Raw genomic sequence first — 24229 nt, forward strand, 5'->3', positions numbered from 1 at the left:
CGGATGTTACTGTTATCCAATGACACACATGTAATGTGTAGAACCCCTACACAAAGCTGTCAACCCAAGCTTGAAATGCTTCTTGCAAGCTCTCCTCCTGGCCCTGTGACTCTTGGGCTTCTGCATGTCCCAGCTTGCAGGAGGAGGAGGAACATTCCTCTTTTTCAGGACACTTCATATATGGTCTGACAGTACACTTCTCTGGAGGGCTTAGTCTCTCCCTTAGAAACTACAGCCTGGCTCTCCTACTTCCACATCATTGCTCTATTTATTGGACTATTATGCAAAGAATGAGCACCTTTTTTCTTTTCTTTTTGTTTTAAAAGAGAAATGCTGCTGCAAAAAGATGTTACAGACTCTACCTATGTGGTTATTTCCAGACAGACTACAGTTCAAACAAAAGGTTAATCAAGTATAATAACTTTAGGAGAAAAATTTGATTTGCAAATTGCAGAAATGCATGTCCCAAAGCAATCTGGAAGAAGGAACAATTTGAATTTTTAGTTATCCTGTTACGAAGGAAACTCTTTTCTCTACTCAGACCCTCAAGTCTACTTTCCTACTTCCCTCATATTTACAAAAAACACCATCACAATGAAATTGATTTTAGTATTTCATTCTTACCTGTGTGATAAAACTTCCCTGAAAATCCCAGGTTGAAAGTAAAATTTGTAATCTGAGCTCTCAAAAGATTCTGAGTGTCAAGCAGGGCCTGAAAAAAAACACAACCCACCATATAAACATATCTGCAGAACACACACCTGACACAGAAATGTAATATAACAATATATATATATATATTTACAGGTACACATCTTTTCAATTGGTTTTGCTATTTAAAAACAGCTCTCTATATATGACAAACAAGTAACAGGTATTTCCATTACCATATAAAGATTAAAGACAGCATGCAAACTCCATCATTTTCCTTATAAAGGTGCCCAGCTGTTAAATACTGTTTTACCCCCTGAACCATGGGATAGGAAAACAAAGGCACCGACCAGACAAAAGACCTTCCACTGATTGATTACTCAGTAAACCTGGGACACAGCCAGGAATGAAATTCAGATCTCTTGTGCTCCATTTTCTAGGGTGAACAGCATCTATTAGAATTATGTTTCTCTAGATCTGGTCAAGTACATACATAGCATTTAAGTCGTGTTTCAAAACTACTGGCAATGAAAAAAACCCCACACCCAGAAAGACCAAAAGAAGCTAGATGAAGCCTATTCTACATCAAAGAACTTAATCCTAAATTCACCCAAGTTCTGACTCATTTCTCAGACAGTTAGCATACTGGCTGTCAGCATACATGTACTTGCACTAAATTAGTACAAACAAAAAAATAGCATGTAGGAAGAAAGAGGAAAGCTATTATTCATCAGATACAGCTTCACTCTGATTTCAGTCTGGTCTTCTTGATTTGTTGCTCTCAAGATTTACATATTATTTGCAGGAGTTATCTCCCAAGCTCTTACTCTCTGCTGCTATTTGCTCCCTCCGTTTTCCAGGTGTAACAAAGAAACCTAGCTCTTCAACGCAAAATAAAACTTTGCAAGGCAAGAACAAAACAAAAGAGCAAAAAGACTCCTCTAAAATGAGACTTTGATTGCACATTTCTCCAAATAGCCTGCCTTTAACTGAGCACTTGATAGTTGGTAATTTATGAACACATTGGACTCTTTGGAGATTTGTGATGCTGCACACAACACAGCAGAAGTGTACGGCCGGCTACAGCACGCACACACATGTGCACTCTTGGAGACAGGCACTCATGCAGTAGCTTTGAATGTAAGGGAAGTATTTATATGTCAAAGGTGATAAAAGAATTTTCAAAGTCAACATATGTTATAGCACAATGATTTAAAAAAAGTAATTAAAAGCATTACTATTGTCAGAAATGAGTAACTACGCATGTTATGAAAGGGGAATGTATTTAAAAGCACAAAAAGATTAAAGTAACTGGAGATCTTCAAAGATTTAAAGGTCTAGTAGGCTCCCTACTCTTGAAATTCAATGACAATTTGGTGCCCTGCAAAACATGAGCCAGTAATTTTAATAACAGTTTCTTTGAACATTTTCTTTATACAAGTGATTTGTCTACAATTATTTTTTTAAACGGAACACCAATGACCATAAAATGTTAGCACAGAAGTTGAGCCCTGCTTTAGACACAGGCATAGCATGGGCGAGTTACACGTGTCCTTACAACATGACCCATTTTACAGAAGGAGGCGATACCCGCCTTATCAGAGAAACTTTTGGGGGTACGAGCTCTTCTTCAGCTCTTTTCCAGGGCTCATCTCTATCGGTTCTAATAACAGTACGAACTCCAGCCACAAGCTCTGTCAAGCTCATTTCCTTACACTATCAAACCTACACCAGCACAGTGACAAAAGGCAAAGGGTGCCAGCAGCAGGGGCTCCCCCCTGCGCGCCAGCCTGGAGAGGCCATGGCAGCAGGCCCAGTGGAGCTCCCGTTCCCGGTGAGGGGTGGCCATGGGCCATGGCCACAGCCCCTGCCCCGTGCCGGCCTGTCCCAGCACTCCCTTTCCAGAGCCCAGCATTCCGCCCTGGCCCTGCGGGAGCACAGCCGCTCTCCACTCCTCCGCCACCTGGCCTGGGAGGGTCGGTCAGCTCGCCAAGCTCGGCGCTCTGGCCGGCCCGGGAAGCTGGTACCGGAGGGAGCTCATGGGCAGCGGCAGTACACTCAGTTGTCCCCATCCCGGTGGGGTGCAAATTTGAGTTTTGCTGACATGGCTGACAAAACCCGGATCGTTTCAATTTAGAATCATCAGCAGTACTTGCCACCTTCACCACATCGGCAGAGCAGAACATTATGCCTAAGTGGATTCATTCAACATATATGAATCACAAAACTACATCTATGAAAGCACCATCACTTTTCTGCCTCCTATTAAGGTCCTCTCAGATCTGGAAGTAACTTGCCTCTCCCACTGTCTTCTCCTGCAGCGTAGCTCCAGCAACAACAGTGCAGGCGTTTCAAAGAACAGTACGAGTAAGGTGAAGATCATCTTCTTTCACGAAAGCCTGAAAAATGTCGTGTGAACAAGGGACTTTCTAAAGGGATGAGTAAAATACAGCACAGAATGGAGATAATTGAAAACAAGCTCAGGACTTCTGAAGTGGAGTATTAAGACAGAAAAATCTTGCAACACTGTAATGAGGGCTTTTGCACAGGCTGAGTGCAAAGATCGCTGAAGAGACTTCTTATTCTAATGAAAGGGAGCAAATCTGCTGAGGATTTATTATGAAAACCATCCTTGAGCTGCTAGGAACCTATTCAATGAAATAACTTTATCTTTGCATGGTTAAAAATGTAGGAGGCAAATGATATGGCTATACACTTTTTACGCCTGTCGAATGAAAGAGATGTGAGTGCAGCTTGACAGCGAGGCGGCATGAATGGGCTGCGCAGCTCTTCCCCACCAGAGCAGAACTGTGAGCATTTTTTGAGCTGAAGGTCTTACTCTGTACCTTTTTAACATCTTCTCAGCTTTTCAGCTCCAGTCTAATCTCAGCATGATGGATAAACACAATGGGAAAAACGAAGAGCAGCTGGAAATGCCAGAGAAATACAACCTGGCAGGAGATCTTTGCTGCACCCCCCTGGCCTACTGCAGCCACAGGGCTGATGGGAGAGCCGCAAACCCAGGACTGCAAATGGGAGGAGGGTAGCAAGAAGCCCATGGCATTTCTATGATAATGCAACACAGAGTTTATTCTTTGCTGGGAATTAATTTTGCTAGTATAGTTACCACCTTCTCACCTCAATGACTGCCTGGTAGTGGCATTTTATTTAGGCCAGCAGTCACAATAACACACTCCAAGTAACAGGAAACTAAAGGAAATTGGAAGTTCACTTTCTACAGAAAGAACTTTGAAAGCTATGCCATTGGTTTTGGTTTGTTGTTTTTTTTTCCTACATTACTCTCATAAAAATCAACAGGAGATTTTCTGTGAAAGCCTTGTGGTGTTCAAAAATGTATCAGATAATACCAAGGGCGCACCTGCTCACCTGCTCTGTCTGCAGCGAGGGAGGGCACAGACCTGCTGTGAACCACTTCTTGTACAGACAAGCTGAGATAACATTTGAGTTGTCATGCCTATGATTATTTTCTGGGTGACTTGACATTTTACTCATCTTTCAGGTTCTAAAAACAAAATGTTAAAACTCATGAAAAATATATAGTAGCAGATGGCAGGGCCTATTACTGTGAGCTTCTATCAGAAAGAGAGAAAAGCAGGAGGACGAAAAACCTGAAATTTCATTTCTAAATGCTGTTTTATATGCTGAAGGTAAGCTGGTGATATTTTCTGTATATTTTATGACTGGTTTATGAACAGTCCCTCTGGATATCTGTGTGAGATGTTACACTAGTACTGAAGATTATCTTTAAAAAACTGTCCAGTTTAGAATGCAACACATGATGAAAGACCCCCTTCTTCACCAAAAGTCTAAAAAAATCTCAGAAAAAGGCCCTGTTACAATCCAAGGAATAGACAAAAGTTATCCTGACAGCAAAACAACACAGCTCTTTCAATCCTTGCATCTGACAAGTTTATAGCATAACAAAGGAATATAAGAAATCAGGTATGTTGTAAATAAAGCCAGATTCTCAGATTAATCAGCACCATCCCATTGACGTTATTTCTATTTAATTTCTGATGAAACACCTCGGCAAACATAACCTGCTGTAATTGCCACTGGGATCTCAACTAACTGAGAATTTAGGAGAAAATGGACTCTAAGATCATAAACGGAACACAAGGAACCATGAGAGTTATTCTTCAATTGAAATATCTGTGCAATGGAAATGTATGAAAATTCCTGCCTTTGTATAGATGGCCTCTTTCTTTCTCAACAACCGTAATGTTTAGCTCTTTTAATCAATTTTCATTCAGAAATATCAACTTTGTTTACAAAGCAAGCAGTTTTATTCGATTTTTCTCACCTTACATATGGGACAGAGGCACAGACAGATGACACAGGCTGTCAAAAGCTCCTGCTCAAGTAAATCAGCAGTAGAGCCAAGGATAAAACTCGTCTCGCCAGACTTGCTTCCCATTTCCATCTCCAGGAAACCACCCTGCATCCCATCCTCCAATATTTCTTTATATGATTTCATTTTATAGTCTGTCACAGAGAAGTCACAAGTGTCAGCCTGTCTTCAGTAGACAGAATGAAGAAATAGCAATTTCTTCAGCACCAACAAAAACATTCAGGCCCAAACACCTTGGCTGATGAAACAAAGAATTCAAGAATGTTTTGTTGAACTCTGCTTCACTGAAGAGGAACTATGACTTCTTTCTGTAGTCATGCCAGCATAGCTACGACTGTTTTCCTACTGAAAGGCTGCTGAAGAACTTAGCCACTTGAAAAGCGGAATAGCTCAAAATGCTGTTAATTTTACTTGTAATCACACGAATTTTAACTAGATGGGCAAGCACACAGACATAGCCTCACAATGCTGGAGCAATAGTATATTGAACTTCCAATCAGTGCATGCTTTCATGTCTGTAACAAAAGCAAGGCCAGCTTCGTAATTTTCCAAAAAGGCTACCTCCTCCTCCTTTTTTTGGGAAGCAGATCACATCTCTCAACTCTTGCTTTACTATTTCGTGTCTAACAATGCTATCAAAGGAGCCATTACATTAGGAATTACTTTGCTTTTGAGGAAAACATCTAATGCTGTACTGGCTCTTTAATAAAGGCACATACCTTCTGAAAAGGTAAAAGAAATTAATAGAAAGTGTAATGTGAAAGCACACAAAGCCCCTTTATGGGAGTTTGTATGCAGAAGTAGCTTTAATTTTCTGTATGTTATTTCCTCCTTGGTTTAACCCCTGCAAAAGAGGGAAGAAACAGAACTAAAGCCAAGTTTTTTGAGGAACGTAACACACATGTGACTGAAGTTTGCATTTATGACACATATAAAAATTATGATTTTGAGAGTGTTGTGTTGCTCTTCAGAGTTCAACAAACAGTCTTTAAAATTTCCCAGATATATTTTGAGATTTGCTTTATCAGGTTTTATATACCAGTCCCTAAACTTAAAGGCTCCAGTGAAGTGTCCCACATCAGAGCCAGTATGTGGCACAGAGGAGAGGCCAGGCCAAGCAGCCATGCCTACTTATCAGTCCCCAGGTTTATCCCGGCACTGCTGAGGGGGATGGCAGAAAGGCAGGAGCAGGGACACGCTGACTCGGGAAGGGAGAGGGAAGGGGAGGGATCCACAACAAATGGTGTAGCAGCAGTGCAGCAGGGCCCGAAAGTGAGAAATGCTGAGACCGTGATGGCAGGTGGTCAAGAAACTGTGGCAGCGATGAGGGATGGGAAGGCAGTCGCCAAGAATTTGGGGTGTTTGGAGGCAGCAAGAGGCAGCATGGCAAGAAGCATGGAAGACAGTCTCCACGAAGGTCCGTCCCAAATGGCTGGGAATCATTATTCTATTAAACTATTTTGCTACTGAGGAAAAATGTTTCCCTCATGATAAATTATGTATTTTGGAACATCATTAAAATTCAACGTCTATTCTTTCTGGATTTCCAAGATTAGCATTTTGACACCCATTACCATAAACATTTAATCTATGCAGGAGAATGAATAATTGCTTTGGGCATACTGGGTGTATCTGAAAAAATATTCTGAATATCCTTCAGACAAAAGGAAAGGAATACTTAAATTTTTTTTTTTGACTGTACTCTCCTAACAGATCTGACACTACAGGAGAGGGCAAGAGAAAAAAACAAAGAAAATCCTCGGCTTTTCCTGCCAAGTGTTTAGCTGGCAGAGACCATAAATTATAAATAGACCCTAAACTGTGTTCTACAGTTTGGTGGAAGCGAGATGTCCAAGAGGACACAAGCCAGCATAAATAGAAAGACATGAAACAGGGCTGGAAAAGCTAAACTGCTGACGGTACATATATTCAAGTTTATGAAATATCAGATTCCACATGAGCTGAAGACAACAATTCCTGTTACTTTGTACAACAAAATTAAAATGGGGCAGAGGATGAAACTTAAGTTTAAGATACAGTAGCTTCAAGAAACTAATTATTCTTTCAGTTAAAACCATGGATTTTGATAAGTCTACCAAGTCCTTCAAAAGATGTAACAGTTACAACAGTACCACATGCCAGTAGGATGCCTATTTACAAAGGGCCATGTAGCATGGTAGAGTTTAAAACAGAAAATGTGCGCAGAAATTCCCTGGAGATGAAACGAAGTACCTGGTTTCAGTGACTTGGTATTTACTGTACTTTACTGACAGCTAGGTTCTACCTGCAGCAATTGTATTTTGAAATTATCACACAGAGATGCCTTGGAGCCTTTAATGTGCAGGACAGGCAAAGCTCCCACTGATTGCTTGGGTTGATCTGGACTGTTTGCCAGATCCATTTACCCGAGTATCCTACCTGACCTCCTATAATATCAGGGTCTATGCTCACCAGCTGAAGAAGTCAGTGTGAGCCTTTCCAATAAATTCAATAAGCACCATTAACTAGGTAATGCAGCTTCTCTTCAAAGTGTCAGTAAGATGAGATATCAGGCTGGAGCCCAATTACGTGTATCTTATATTGGACACTGAAAAACTAAGACACACCGGACCTGATTTAAAAAAAACCCTCAGGTGCCACAACTTTATTTTATGTGCACAGTCTCCGCAACTAGGTATCTGAATTCAAGGTCTACTAAAGGATACTACAAATATATGTAGCCACTTTGGAAAACATTGTCTCAAATGATTTCATTCGAAAGTTTTTTTCATCAGAACACACAGTTTTAATGTCACTGGGCCTTCCTTTGTAGGTATTTTTAATATCACACACAATAATGACCTTGATGGCGGTCCAAATATAAATTTTTGAGTAATTAGGCTCTTTCATCTAGGTAAATCATTTGTACAACCAAGAGATTTAAGAAATATTTCTAACTTCCTTCACCAGCTTCTTACTTCTCGGAGGTTGAGATAGCGGCTAATGAGAATAAGCCAATTATGGCAAGGTAAGTTAAAGGATTTAAATGCTTGGTGTCAATACTTTTTAATAAGGTAAAGTAATTAGCATGCTGTTTTCAGGATTCCATATGAAATTCTATGTTATTAGTTCTTGATTAAACTATACTTTGATGAAAGAGGTTACTGTTACTAAACAGCTAAATGATCTCATTATTCTGTAGTTAACAGAAATAAAGTCCTGCATTTCCTTTAATTAAAGGTCAAACACCACCCCCCTTCCTTCCCCCCCCCCCCCCCCCCCCCCGGGCCAACTGAAATAGAACTAATAAACACCCAACTGCTGCATATGATCTTTTCCCCTGGATTTTGGTCAGACAGGATTCAATAGAAAACTTTTTGGGTCTTGCATTTTTGTCTAACACTTTGTCTGTTTATGAAACACCAAGTACGAAGAGGTTAAGTTCTCAGAGCATAACAGAACTCAAAGTACAACCAAAAGTGACGTCTAAAATGCATTTAAAATCTCTTCATGTTTATCCAGTTAAGTTCTTGTGATCTGGTGACTGTTAATAAGCCAGTACAGTGGGAAGCCAAGGTTTGTTAGTCACAACGTGAGAATTCAGGTGGGTGCGCTGCAAAGCCACGCACACCCCTCGCCCAGCTGCCTCGGCGCCAAGCATGACCAGCCATCTCTTGGGGTGATGGAGCAGTCCAGACCCTGTTCCAGGTCACTTCTGGGCTGCTTTGCTCTGCCTGCTTCGTCTGCCTTGCCTCTGTTGCATCCCATTAGCAGTAGATAAACTGTAAGAGCTGCTCACCAATCCATGCTGACATTTGTCTATCTACCAGTAAGTGTTCGGCCTCAAAAACTCAGGTTCAAATAACAACCTCGGATACAAAGTATTTATACCTCTGCATCCCCTCATCAGACAACCCACGCTTCTACAGCTTCAGGTCTTGTTTGGTAGGACGCACAATATTTTGTCATAAAATTTAAAAGGATGGCACAGCTCTTCAGTCTAACGGTGCATATATTTTATAGTCACCCAGCTCAGAAAGAACAGAGGTTATTATCCAAGCTCCTAGTAGCACATTCATTATGAACAGCACGTTTGCTTCTTAATGCCTCCTCACACGCCAGCTGCAGCTTTAGCTTTCTCCGCAGCCAACATGCACAGCAAGCAGCTTGGCTGGAGGACAAGGGCTACTCCCCATTAGGTCCCCAAAGCACCTCCTTCCCGCTCTGCCCCACGCAGCCTGTCTAGATGAAAAAGGGACAGTACGTGCTATCGCTGGCTCCGAGGCACAGCACGTGGATCAGCCAGGGGCAGCTCGCAGTGAAGGATAAATGCAGAGCTCGCTCTGAAACCTCTGCTTCAGTGCAGGCATGGCTTTTGTGTACAGGCCTTGCCCCATGCTGAACTCCAGGATGCCAGCAGGAATTCTACAGCCTTTGAGAACAGCGCGTTATCTGTCAGCAGGTTCAAACGTCATTAGATTGACCATAGAATCACAGAACAGTTTGGGTTGGAAGAGACCTCCAAAGATCCTCTAGTTCCACCCACCCCTGCCATGGGCAAGGACACCTCCCACCAGCCCAGGCTGCTCCCAGCCCCGTCCAGCCTGGCCCTGAGCACTGCCAGGGATGGGGCACCACAGCTGCTCTGGGCAGCCTGGGCCAGCGCCTCGCCACCCTCATTGTAAAAAATTCCTTATGTCCAATCTAAATATAGCTTCTTTCAATCTCATTGCTGGACTGACAAAGAGGGACATGAAAAATACCCAATTTTTTTAAGAAATGAAAGTAAAAATGGGGTGTCTGTTGTATACATCAAATTCCAACATTCTGCAAATATGGCCTTCCAAAAAACATTCAGTATTATTTTTTCCTTCAATGTCAGTATTCTCCAGACCTCAATGGCCACGCCTGGATAAACTAAGACTCACCTGTCTCCATAAGACCTGAAAGCTGTGCTTCCTGCTCAGCAGAATTTTAAATAAACAAGATTTCAATGTTTTGTCTACATCATTATATAGATGATCACAGTTAAACAGTAGGTAGTATTCATCTGTTTTTCCAGAGCACATAAAATTCAAAGCATTTAAACTTTTACAATATTTTCCCATCATTGTGAAAGTGATCACTGAGTAACAGTGGCCACAATTACAATATAATTCTGTTATGCGATCACAGAAAAACTCAAGTCCACAGACCAATGTGTAAGAAGCTGCTATTTAGGTAGCTTGAAAAAAATACTGGATACAAGCTATGCGTAAAATGTTGTTACCAATCAAAAAGAAACACTCTGGGCTTTGTTTGCTTCTTAGTTTATACTTTCTGCCCCTCATAAGACTGAAGCTTCTAGACAAGCACAATATTTGTGTTAATGCTTAGTTTTATATACTAGAGAACAAATACAGTGGAAATAAATCAAGACTCAAACCCTCTGTATAAAAATCACAGTAGAGCTGGTTGCTCCCCCAATTTATTAAAGCACGACAGAATTACCACATCACTAGCATGTTAAATACACTGACTACTCCACAGGCTGCGCAACACACTGATGATGAAGTCCATTCACAGATGTTTCTTGGTTTGTTTTCTTCTCCCCCTAATAGAGCAAAACACGATACCTGTGCTTCTCTTATAATGTATCTGATTAAAAATATCTACCTGTCTTTGTACCTATGTTTGGGGTGAGCCGAGGCATACCAAAAGGTCTTTTTCTCTCTATGCTCCACCTTTATTGAAAGAAAAAATAAAAATCTCTCTGATCAAATAGATTTTCGTATTCTCTTTCTGCCTGGAAAGCTACATGTCAGAAACAGCTGGGAATTCACTTTTCAGCTTGCTCACCAGCTAAGGGTCACAAATACGTATTTTTTTTCCTTGTCTTTGTGAGTAGTCCTTAAGTTGCTGAATGAAATTCCCCTGCTACATGAGTGTCGGTATCAAAGAAATGACAGAAAAAGAGAAAGCAAGACAAAGTTGCATGAAATAACAGATAAAAAGTTTTATGATTTTATGTAGTCAACAAAGAAAAGATGTTAAGAACTTGAAGTTAATAAAAATTTGGACAGTTTCATTGACTCCTACGTAGTACCTAGTCTAAGGGATATAGTTTAGCAGAAAAACAGCCGAGACTGTAGTGAAACACAGGACATTAAGAAGAGAAACACGGGGGATAATTTTGCTAGAGGTGTTAATACACATCTTTCCTGTTTTTGCACAAAAGACATTTCTAAAAGACAGGATTACGGAAAGTAGATCTATGTAGATAAACATCCCAGCTTGCCAAATTCTACACTTGCAGCCTCAAACTGACACACAGGAATCCAGACAGAGTTCTGCATTTGATTATACTGTAAGAGATTGAGAATATATCTTAGTACAAATTCCCTGCCAATATTATATTCCTTCCAATAGCGTATTTCATACCCTTTTGCCAAGTCTAATTTTTAAAGACTTACATAATCCTTTTACTTCCTTTTGGTTATTAGCCTCTACTCTATTCTGCCTTCTATTGGCTATTCAGCCTACACTTAAGTATCTCTGTGCCTTACATTAAATATTTTTATCTATCCTCACTGTTTATACCCTGCAGGCATCTGCAGCCTATTGCTTTCTGCTTTGTTCATCATTACTTACCGAATTCTTTAGCCTTTATTTTTTAATTTTTTGCTCAGACATTTCCTGACTATGCTGGTGTCCCTACACACTCTCTGAATATTTCTGATTAAGTGGTGCATAACTGAACACAATATTCTAGAAACCTCCTCAGTTACTAAGATGAAGTACTTTCCTGATGTAAAATGATAGCCTTCATAGACAGCTTGAATTTCAACCCCGCTTATGTTAAAAACTCAGGTATATTTTAGTATTCATCTTGGTTTTAGGATGTTTTCTGGATTACGACTTCCAACATTTCTATTACCTTTAACAAAGGCAATGAGAAAGGACAAGGGATAACAGAAATGTTTTGCAGCATAAAAAGCCCACTTTTTACATCAATGCAAAATTCTTTTTCAGCCTCCTTTTGAATGCCATTAGAGTTTTATCAAAAAAACTTATTTTAGTCCAAGTCTGCTTTAAAACAGGAGAAGACACAGTTGGGTTACTCCCAGCCGTGCTAACACTGAATGGGAGCCTGGCGTAGAGCTGTGTGGCTTACAGCTCCATGGAAATACCCGTGGTGTTCCCAGCCCTACCTCTGCACAGCACGGCATGGCTGCTGTCCCTCTAATTTACTGGCTTGGATTGGAACGAATCCACAGAGCCTTACTCTTACACAGTCGCTGACTTTTTATTTGTCCTCTCCACTATTTCTATTTGCAAATGTATTGTAATTTGCAAAATTATTGTAATATTGTAAAATTATATATAAAATGGTATTTCACTTATGATTTATTCCAAATAGGAAAATACATTTTAAGGAGCAACACTAACTCATCTCCAGGACCGCAAAGTATCAGAAGGAGCACCCTAAATTGTAAAGATTGTTAAAAATTGGGCATAAGGTTTTTATGCTCTGTCAATTGTTCAATAGGGAGTAACACTTACACAAGTGTTGACGTTTGCGCAGGAAAAGAAACTGGAATTGGAGATAGAGCACTGTTATTCCATGAGGGATTAGATATACACTGGCAACCAAGCGCTTTTCTTTTCTTTTGTGAGCATAATCACCAAGAATCAGTCACATAGTTGCACTGACTTCTTTCAGACTGAACAGCTAAGAAGAAAGGACATTCCATGCAAAAGAAACTAAGAAAGAGAGTCCCACTTCTACATTAATTTTTCTCTCTTTGCCAGACAGTGCCTTCTTGATGTGACTGAAGATGGGGAAGGAGGCAGGCTCAACGCTGGTATCATGTTTTACAGTTAATTGCTTGGATTTCTAGATCTACCTGTGGTGTGGTTTTTTTTATTTGATGACTGTGAAAGTTTTATTCAGTTCCACTAACAGCAGGAATTGGATGGTTAACTTGTCGTGTGAAAAAGCCCAGGAGAAACCTTGCAGCAGCCGTCAGTACCGCAACAAATCTGTACAGCTCTGTGGTAAGCTGTAGTTGCATTATTATTATTTCTATTATCAAAGTGTTTTCTGAACCAAGAGAACCTGTAAACTAAGGAAGGAGAGGGATTTACAGAATAGCTGAGGGACACACTGCCAGGAGGCTGGAAAGCTGCTTCAGCACCTAACTGTTGTTAATTATGCCTCCAGGTGTGCTGCAGACAGAGCCAGAACTCTGCCCCCAGTCCGGTGCTTTACCTCTGGAAAAGTCATGCCCAGCAAATGCCATCTCAGAGCATCCTTCCTTTGCTCCTGAACATTGCTACTCAGTGAACAATGGGCAGCTTTTAAAATACTAATCTTGAAACACTGAAATAAACTGTTTTAGTGGAGACAAATTAACCAGTAGATTTGAACATCTTATGGTGCACACGGAAGTTTCAGTATGTCTTGACACACATTTCACTTCATACATTTTGGAATGGCAGGTTTTGCTTTCACAGCCAGGTAGATCAAGCCAAACAGAGCCAAGCTTAGGCTGCATGGATGATATTTGAAGGAAATAACACATGTGATACTGCACACTTCTCATCCATGAGAATATTCATGTACATGATTAAAGTTTAAGTTTCTAAGTGGAGAGAGGAAGACAACTTGCTAACTACATGGCTGTGAGCCAAACATCATCACTGAAGGCTGGCACGCTGGGTGGACACAAGCATTTGTGTAGATGTCTTTGCAAGGGAAGCCTTATGCTTAAGTATAAAGTTATCTCCACATAACAAAATCAAGGGAAAAATAGCAGCAGTGTTACAAAGCATTCAGTTAGCCCAGGTGATCTCAGGTGAGTGTAACTGCTTAAGCTTGAACTAAAAGAGCTACATCGCTCCACTCCACTGAGAGCAGGAATCAGAATACACAGAGACACCACTGTTACAAGAGCTCCAGTAAGCCTAAGGATAGCTAAGTATTCACCACTACAGAGAAATGTGGGGAACTAAAAAAATGAAAAAAAAACCCCTGCAAATTTCTGGAAAGATGCAGATGACTGTATCCATAGTGCACATCTACTTATTTGGGAAATCAACAGTGGATTCACAGAAGCCATGATTTCTTTCCTTTGGTTCTATCATGAAGAGAGACCAAGGACCAGGGAGTGTGTAACCCACAGTCAAATCTGGTGCTGGGGTAGAAGAGCCTGAAGCAAATCTTTCTCACTGCCTTTGAAGATCTCATGGGATTTACCATGCCAACAGGCAGTTTCTGCAGTCTCTCTGACAATTAAAAAAGCTCAACTGAGATGGATTTCTCTTGTTCCCTGCCACTGAATTCAAAACAGGAGGAGATGGCACAATCCTTGACAAAATCTGTTTCAAAATTTACATTTGAATGAAAGGGCATACTATCACAGGTTTTAAATTTTTTTATAAAAAGAAACATAACCAAAACAAACAAATTGGTTACTCCAGCATTGCAAAAAATAAGCAGAAGAAAAAATACTATATATTTTAGAGAAACAACCCCAAAATACCATCAACAAAACAAACAACACCAGCCGTGAATTTCAACAAATGCAGAACTAACGAAACCCACCAAACCAACAGGACCAACGACTGAAATTTGGTTTCCTCATGACAGACATGGCACTGGAACTATAAGCCTGCTCACGCTTAGGACTGCTAACAGGAATCGACTCTGCTGGAAATAACATCTGCTGGTCAATCAGTGGTCGCTCTCTTTCACATGTTCGATGTAGAACATGATAGCTCAGATACATAGCATCCGTTTTACAGCTGCTGTGCCTGAGAACTATGGTATAGGTGAACAAAGTGGATAGTTGAGCCAACTGGTAAGAAGGGACAAATGCAGTTACCATTTGGCACAAGTGCGGCTTCTTGGGTAGCTATGGAAGCACATGCCAGCGCTGCTCTCTGACAAACACTCTCTTCTCACCCATCTCCTGCGCAGGACTGTGCTCACCCCACAGCCCTGGGGAACGAGGCAGCATGGTTTGAGCAAACATTTCTGAACCTCACCCCTTCCTGCATATAACACCTATACGTGTATCAACACAAAGCATTGAACAGGGGCATCCAAACACACAAAAAAGGTAGGCTCCTCTCCGTTTGCCTGGCAGCCCACAGATACGATGTGGAACCTGGCTATTATTAGACACACCACTACCATGCAAGTTTTCTGTCTTCATACACCATGGATAAGCTGTAAAATTATTCTTGGTGCCATGCTTACTCCATGGAGTTTGGCTGTACCTAGCTTTACACAGCTGTGGAATGGGAAGAGGAAGCATGCGTGGAATTCCCAACATCACCCTGGCGGTCCCAGAATTGTTATAGCCAAGGCAGAGCCAGCTCTCCTGTGTCCCAGTCACCCCCCTGCAGCCACCCTCCTCTGGTGGAGGGCTTTTATCCAGCTTCCTGTTTCAAACATCAGTACACCTCTCTTTAGAACAAAAGCTGGGCTGTACTGAGCAAAAGTTGTACCAATCTTGCGAGATTAAAATTCACATAAGCTGGTACATAAACCAAATTGCTTTTAGAAGTTAAATTTTAAGATGAATGACTGGTAAAGCCTTCTATATGCTGGCAGGAGCCCATAAAATATATAAAACATTTTTTTCACTTGTTTTAAAGTTGTATTTTAGTTCTGAGATCTAATTCTGATTCTCTACTGCTTCATAGTACATGATATTCCACACTATTACATCTGAAACAGTACGCTCAAGAAGTTAAATCAGTGTTCCTAGTGCATCAGACAGCTACAGAAACACCACCATTGTTAACATTCCTTTTCTTTGACTCTTTTTAAGGACAGAATGTACTTTTTACTTGTTATTTCAGCCAAGTCAATATAAAATACCTTAGGAGCTTCAGGTCAAATTAAGAAGGAACACATGTACACACCAGTAAGCACACTGAACAACAGCATAAAGCTACTACGGCTTTTGCATGGGGAATGTAAAATGATTTAGCAGAACAAAAGTTCTCAACAGTTAATTTCTTATGTAATTTAAACAGGTGATTAAGAAGATTTTTTGATTCTCCCCAAAGGAAAGATTCCAGTGCAGCCGAATAGATGTGAGCATCTCTGGTGGTTCTGCAGCTGACACATTTGATGACATATCTATCATTTCTTTACTGATAACCTTCTATGTGATCCTATCAATAAAGAAGCAATTAACTTACAGAATTAGACTTCCTCCTATGACAGGAACCATTCTGTGTCTTGACAGTTCAGGCTTTCTGCACCTTTTAGCCATTCTGCCTTAACACAAAATGTATCTAAGCTTCTCTCTTCTGAGGCAAACATTTAGGTGATTCCTATGCAAGAGTAACTGAAAAGGTCCATTACTGTATTGTTTAAATTTATATCCAAGTGGTATGCTTTACCATGAAGTTCTGGTTTCTTTCCACATGTGCTACACAGGGTGAAAAGACACTTAATGGGTTTTAAACAACTGTATTAATTTAAGCTGTGCTGACTAATGTGGATGAATTTGTAATATTCTGAATAAACAAACAATTAGCTCTTAGGGTAGAAATCTGTTATTAAACAAAATAACATTATATTAAACAAAAGATTAAGCCACCAATGCACAAAGGAAATAACAAAAAATGTGACAGCACTGGCTTTGGAACATGGAAGAAGACTGGTTTGACCAAATGCAAATGTTTATATTTGGTCTTAGTCACTCTAGAAGCATTTTGTGAACAACAGAAAGAAACACATAGTTTTAAAGTGCAATTCACTTAACCATGCCTGCCTAGAGATGAGCTATTTTTTCTACGCTGTCTACTACAGAAAGTTTAGAGGACTAGCTCCAATATACACATCTACATTATAAACCTAAAAATCTGGGCAAGATGACAGACTGTGCAAGTGATGGAGACTAAAATACTACGAATTTATTCCTTCTGGCTAAATCCCCTCCATTACCAGAATGCAGTTTGGCACAGATGATTCACAAAGGGCTCTTGTTGCCTAAACCTTCACTGACTCTAATGCTGAAAGACTGCAGATTCAAGACTGTATTGCCCATTTCAATGCACATATACTAACAGACGCATTGCCTAAGCTCTCACTAATTAGAACAGAAAAAAAGATATATATCATCCCCTTCCCAATAATGTAATGGACACTGTTAATCTGAAGCTTTTCCCTTGGCAATTATAAAAGAATAATTACAAGTGTAGCAAAAGATTGATCAGGTTTATATGAAGAAAGTGAAGAGATCCCCATCCTGACTTCAAATTTAAATGTCTCTTTTGAACTGCACACAAGGACAAGACAGTCAAGAGGATATCACACAGCTAATTATTTGGAAAAAGTAATTTCACAGTGGTCTAATTTTTGCTTTTGAAAATGTGATCAACTCTTAAGGAAGCACGGAAGGTGCATGTGTTAGGGAAATGAAGGAAAAGGTACACCAACTTACTGCCTAGACCACCAGCACCACACAAAGTGTCGACAGGGAAAAAAAAAATCATATTTAATTTCCCCCCATATTATCAGCTGCTTTTCCCTTGGAAAAAATCTCAGTGCTGTACAGTCATAAAAATTTCAAAAAGAGAAACTGTAACGAAAAAGATATTAAATTAGTTGACCATCATCCAGGACAATCATGGTGTATTAAGATAAACTTACTCTGTGGATATCTAGATAGATTTTCTTTGTATGTCCATTTACATGAATTATTTGCACTGCATAGGCTCTTAGTCTTCTAAAAGACATAAGGAAAATAAAATATAACTTTGTCACAGCATAATCGTCCCTTCTGTCTGACAGACATTAGGAGAGGAAAAAAAAATGTTACTGAAAAAATGAATATTGAAATGACATTACCAAGCTTATTTTCAAAGTGGAAGGCAATTAGACTGTGAAAATATTCTCTTCCATTAACTTCCTCTGGTAAGATAGAAATAAAGTAAATAAATATGAAGATGGATGGTTATCATTGATGCACAGTGACAGCTACTCAGTACGTTACATTGAAGGACTATGTTCTATCAGTCCAGACTTTATGCAGTGACAGGCAAATCCCTAACAATCAGGTAGGCTAAAAATCCACTTACGTACAGTTTAAAAGTTGTTTGGGCCTTTTTTTAAAAAAAAAACCTGAAGAAGTTGTGGTGAAATTAGAATAAACTTAATTTGTTGTTTAATTAAACAAACCATTTATTAGTTTTATGGGATTTAGGCTGATAACTATGTCAAAGGATTTTCAGAATGGCTCTTTGTACCTATGCCCCTGACACTATAGATACTCAAGCTGAAGTACCACCACTGCCTCATCTTTAGAGGTGCAGAAGACACTCGTTTTAGAGGGTGTGCTTTTGGCTTGACCTCTTTGGAGGTCAATATATAATGTTGACAAAAAATTACCACTTAACCTTGTAATAGCAATTTTTAAACTTTAAAGAGGGCAGTTTTGCTTAACGTCCAACTATTAACTATTCCGGCCACTCTGCAATCTCATTCAGGCATTTCTAGAAGAAATTCCCTTGACAACCTGATCTTACATGCAACTGGGATCTCCCTGCCCAGAGACAGGCAAAAGGCACCTGGACATGGCCCAGCCTAGAGCAGGGGGGATGGACCAGATGACCTCCAGAGGTACCCCCCAACCTCAGCACTCTGTCATTCTGTGAATTGAAACGTAACAAGTAACCCCGTACCTCTGCAGGGCTACAGGGTACCTTTTGCTGCGATGGCCCTCGATCTTAACGCTTACAACGAAAAAGCAGTACAGACATAGCTTTCAACTTGCTCGCTTGTGCTCAAGCTTCAGGGGCTTAATGCATCAGTCCTAAAGCAAATCCAGGTTCCCTCTGCACCCAACAGAGAGCAGCTTTGTCTCAGAAGACCCAAGACAAGCGCTGCCTTCTTGAGTTAGGCAGTCAATCATGAGTGATTTGGTTTGCTATGGATTCTGCATCAGCCCTCCAGTTCCTGAACTCTGTCCTATACAGAGGAACAGGTGGAACCAGTCTCAGAGGTTCTCTGGATGCTGGGAGGTTTCTGAAGTGTTCTAATGCAAATTACTTTGCATTAATAGAGCACATACAGTAACATTCACCTTACTCCCAGCAAGCTCCCAGTCCTTCCTGATGTGAGCATAACCGGAGACATGTCAAACAAAATCAAAACACAAAAAAGTGTTACACCCAATTCTATATTGCTACTTTTTAAAATGTAAGCTTAGTAGAAACGAGTTAATCTTCAGTACTGAAATTATACAAAGGCTACATTTAGCAACCTATTTTCACCCTTGCAGCACACAATTCTCTGTCACAATCAATGCAGCAGAACTCAGTAAAACACTCCTGTTTAATAGGATGTCATTTATCCGCAAATATACTTTACAATAACGGATTTTCAACTACCGCAAATTGATTTTATTTCATTCCTTCCACATGTCATTGTGCCACAGAGGATAACTCCTTTGATATTAATAGTAATGAAGATGCATTGCATCTGACAGCCCTAACAACATGTTTAATAGAACATTTTAACTTTAAGTAGATGAAGAATCAGAAGGGAACACTTTTTCAGATTCCACTGTTTCAGAACACAGTTCTGAATAAATGAAATTATGCTACTTAAAAGTTATTTCCACTTTGATATTATTTCTATTTAATTTGACAGTTTTATTTTGGGAAGATCACATTCTGACATACTGCAAATTATTCTCCCCAAACAATACAGTTTATCCTTTTGTATCTGCTTTAATCAAATTTGTCTCAACAGCCTCCTGTTTCTGGTAAATAATTCTGGCAATTAATCACCCTAACTTACCCTAAAATGACAATCCTGTGGTGTCACTCATAGAGAAACACTACAAAACATATTCTTTCAAACTGCTCCTGCACAATATGGTGAGAGATTTATTCAGGCTTTATTTTACATATTTTGTTAACAGAAACTGCTGCTTCTGTGGAATAGCAGGAGTTTTGCCAGTCATGTGGGTCAGACCTTATTTCTTTCCTGCAGTTTGAGTTTGCACTTAGGAGCTCCTCAAAGCATGCTCACCTACCTACCTCAAATGGTGCCATCATGTTCTACACAGAAACTCCCTTTACTGAGTTTCACCTTTATTCCAGCTCTCTCCCATGCAATCTGTTTGCATAAGGAAAACACCTACTTTTCTAGGAGGTGTATCTTCTCTATAATTGCATGTGCAGAGAATGCTTAGGAAGAGAGTGCATGTGGCAATTTTAAAGTAAAGTGTAACTACAAGTTCAAGCGTTTTGTTTAAGGAAGCAATATATGTGCGGTTATTACAGCTTGGCAAATTTAATAACACTGAAAAAAACCCCAAACCCTAGCTAAAAATGAAACAAAAATCACCATCAACTGCACACTGTGCTGTCATTGCCTTTCCTTTTCCCAGTTCCTCTTTTCATTATGAAAGTTCTAACAAAACATTCCCCCTCATTTTTAGCGCAAACAGGGCAGCAATCAGCACCTTACACATTTTTAGCTTCTGGACCAAGTACAGCTGTGCAAGGTGACCTCTATCTACCTGCTTTGTAACAACACTCTTCACAAAAAGAAAACACGGTAGACAGCAAGACATAGCGTTAAGATGTTACTCCTACTGACCCAGAACTACCACCTCATTTGAACAGCACAACAGAGTGAAAAATGACCTTCAGGAATGTACGTTTTTAAATGTTAAAATGGAAATCATCAAGTCATTTAGCAACAGAACAAGCTTTTAAGACCAGTGTTAACACAAACCTTGCTTGCAAACAAAAGCCATAAACCAGAGATGATAAGAAAGGTGAAATGCTGTAACCAACTCCTGACACCTGAAACCTATTTCAAAGAGCTAATAATCCAGTCTATTCTTGAAAATTTATGTTGACATTTACTTTTGCTCACCACATTTACCTCTTGCTTGTAAGACTAGCAACTTGAACATTACATACGAACAGCTCTTGGCTCCAGCCCTGAAGTCCTGTGCTGTTTGCAAATGCCACTGGAATATGTGCTTAGACAGAAGCCACCATCAGGCTGGAGTTAAACACTCTGCAATTACGTTTAGAATTGTGCGTGTTGGGTGGGTTGTGGTGTGCGTGAAAACACTACCATTCTTACACCCTTTTCTTTATCCATTACTTAGCAACTAGTTGTCTTCCAGTTTCCTTTTGGGAAACTATTTTCCCTATATACTAAGTAGGAAGGAATCCAGAGGTGCCCACCAACCTGCTTGTGGAACTTAGCTCAGCAGGCACTTGTGTGTCACTTGAGAGAAAACAAGCGACAGTAACCAGTAAGTCATCTTATCTTACACTTTTATTCACATAGAGGTACAAGCAACACTGCATGGACTCTCCTCTAGCCTGAAGGTTGAAGGAACTGCTACACCTGGAATCAGAGACTACTCAAAGCCAGACAGACTGTCTTTTTTCTCAAGGCCCAAACAATCTGCATTGGTAGTTACTGATCTGCATCCTCGGTGAGTTCTGGCTACTAATAACTACTCACTTTAAGACAAAAGAAATGGCACTTTGCTGTAACGATGATTAGTTTCTGCATATACTTTACCTGTACATCGTTGGTGTTCATTCTTGTTCCCTCCTTCCCAACGAAGATGTCATCTATGTCAACCAGAATGTACCTATCCAAGGACAGTCTGAGCTTCTTTCCAGACAGGAAAGAGATGGCATCTATGAAAATCAGCTTGTGCAGCCAAAAATTCAAGTTACTGCCGAAAAGGACCCGTTGAATCCCATCGTGAAGCCCCAGGTCATGAATTACTGTGGCATAGAGAGCACTTATAGCAGCAGGTGGTGAAAGTTTTTCTGGTGTCTTTACTTTTGCAAATATCACTGGTTGATAAGCTGTGTGATTAATCTGGAAAACCGCCCAGTCATTTCCAAGCAAGGGACCTTTCTCAAGCTTAGAAGATTTAGTCACATGAAGCAGTGGGGAATGAGGGTTAATGCAACAGTCCTTAATACCCAGATTGCTGTGGACATGAAAAGGAAAGCCCTTCAACTGAACGCTCTGCAAGCTGTTATCATTGCCTTTGTGAAATCCAATAACACCTACACCATATTCTATACAGTACTTATCTAGAAGGCCTCTGTTCCAAGAGTCCATGTTCACATACTTTAGAATATTTTCATATACTATGAGAGCATATTTGCCTTTATTTTTGTCTATGAGCACCGGGAGGTCACCTTTCCCAGGTGCAATCTCAATGTGAAACTGAAATCTGCTAGATTCTAAAATGGTTATTATATCTTGGCCTAATGCCGAGTACTGGCTTTCCACAAACACCAGCACTACAAGATCTGTCCTCAGGGGATCAATAGGCTTCATGGTCTTCAACTCCATCAGCTTGTATGGCAATAGTTGAGGATCACCACATTCCACTTCTGAAGAGATTTCAGAAAGTTCATTTTCCTGTTTGTAGCCATTATACAAGTAGTACGCAGAAATAACTATGCTCACCATGCAAAAAGTGGCCAGCAAAATAACTGTTCTTTGAAAATGTCTGTGAAGTTTCACGATAAAACTCATGTTGTTTACTTGCCTTAGATTGTTCTTGACAGCAGCATTAAAAACAAATACAGATTCTCAATAACTTGTTCCTGTCCTCTGAAATATTTATGTCACCATTGCAGCGCGTACCTCTATCTTCCACAAAGCTTTACAGAAGGTATAGTCTAGAAGAAAAGAAAATCAGAGATTTAATTGAGGCATCATGCTTGTGAAGTCTCATCGCACCTAAGCTAATGGTGAGCAAAGAAATCACTGCCAAACAGAGGTTTGGGAAGAAACAGCTCAAAATTTCATAGTGCAAATTTGAAATTTTGCACTGGTACCGTTACTTCTTCCTGCTCCCATTAGCTGCCATGCGCATCTGAATGTCTCTAAATCTCACAGGCTCCTTACCCTGGAGGATCAAGTAAAAGAGGGTACACACAGGAGGCACTGAAAAGCAAGATACAGCCTCAAGGGAACTTTATGTTTTTCTGAAAACTTTTTTTACCTAAAGATAACTCCAAGTAGAAAACTGCTGACAACACAAATATTGAAGAAAATTTATAACCTTCCTCCTTCCACCCCCACACCCCATCCTACATAGTTAAACAAATTCCATCATATATTAATTTTTGAAGAACCAAGGAGTTCTTTATAAAACATGCGCATTTTAACTGTTGTATACATACATAATGATATACTCTGTATTACACGTATTACAGGAGTATATTTAAAACAAAGCTACACTTTTTCCTGCAACATTAGAAATAAACAAATAGCATTTAGTGGACTATGTACTGTTTTGCAAATTGTTGGAAGCACTTTGTATTTCTTTGTATAAAGAAAGCATAAAATAATCCAGCCCTTAAATTTGAGAAAATAAAGTAATATATCAAAAGCTAACTTAGAGGCAGATCACCTAAGGATATATTTATGCTTTGACTTGTACCTAAAGAAAGCCAACAAAGTTCAAGCCAACAGTACGATTGCTGTCAGAAGTTTCTAACGAAACAACTGAAGGATGTGACAGGCATAAATACCATACGTTACAAAGGAAGGTTTTGAAATATCTAAAGGGTATGAAGATCTAGAACATGCTACAGTAACTTCACAATGTAGTACACAACCATTCCCATTTGTAAATGGGACTAGGAGAAGCTACGTGTGTAACATCAACATGGTCATTTCCAAACAGCGCTTAATCCTTCCAGGCTCAGTTTTTAGTAAAAATAAAAAGGCTAAAAATAGAGCTGAAAAAGTGAGCATCAAGAAGCTCCAGAAGTATAACCAATATATAATATGAACTTTTCTGTAGAGACTGACAGGAACAAATAAATTTTCTCGAGAGATCATAATAACAAATGATACCTACTCAAGCTCTATCCCAAGTTTTGTACTTTCTAAGGTTTACTAGGTTTTTGTTAGAGATTTTGATTCCTAGAATGGCTGACAACCTTCAGTACTGCATCGGGAAGCAGGTGAGGACAGTCAGCTTCTGATCTGAAGAGATTTTCTGATCTGATCTGAGCATATACAAGACTAATCACATATTAATAAAGGGAGAAAAAGGAGGAGTTGTAAAAAAAACCCCAAAAACAACCAAACAAATGAAACCACCAACCCACCAGCAGCAAAACCAAAGGAGAGGTCCTGCACCTGTGCCACTGACCCACTGACAGGTGCTCCTCTCCCCACACTGTGAAGGTGGCAGCCTCTCACTC

At 40.0% G+C, this 24229-nt stretch overlaps 1 protein-coding gene across 2 annotated transcripts in view; it reads right to left on the reverse strand.

Annotated features, from left to right (window-relative positions):
- Positions 1–24229, reverse strand: part of LOC102052020 (bifunctional heparan sulfate N-deacetylase/N-sulfotransferase 3) — a 70108-nt gene that overhangs the window by 39441 nt on the left and 6438 nt on the right. For both annotated transcript variants that reach the window (XM_055698618.1, XM_055698616.1), the window contains exons 2-3: positions 21564–22690; positions 625–712 (exon numbers count right to left, since the gene is read on the reverse strand). In XM_055698618.1, the coding sequence (XP_055554593.1) occupies positions 625–712; positions 21564–22544 (1069 nt within the window). In that variant the 5' untranslated portion in view covers positions 22545–22690. The remainder of the gene's footprint in view (positions 1–624; positions 713–21563; positions 22691–24229) is intronic.

This window comes from Falco cherrug, chromosome 1 (genome assembly GCF_023634085.1).
Source record: "Falco cherrug isolate bFalChe1 chromosome 1, bFalChe1.pri, whole genome shotgun sequence".
NCBI lineage: Eukaryota > Metazoa > Chordata > Aves > Falconiformes > Falconidae > Falco > Falco cherrug.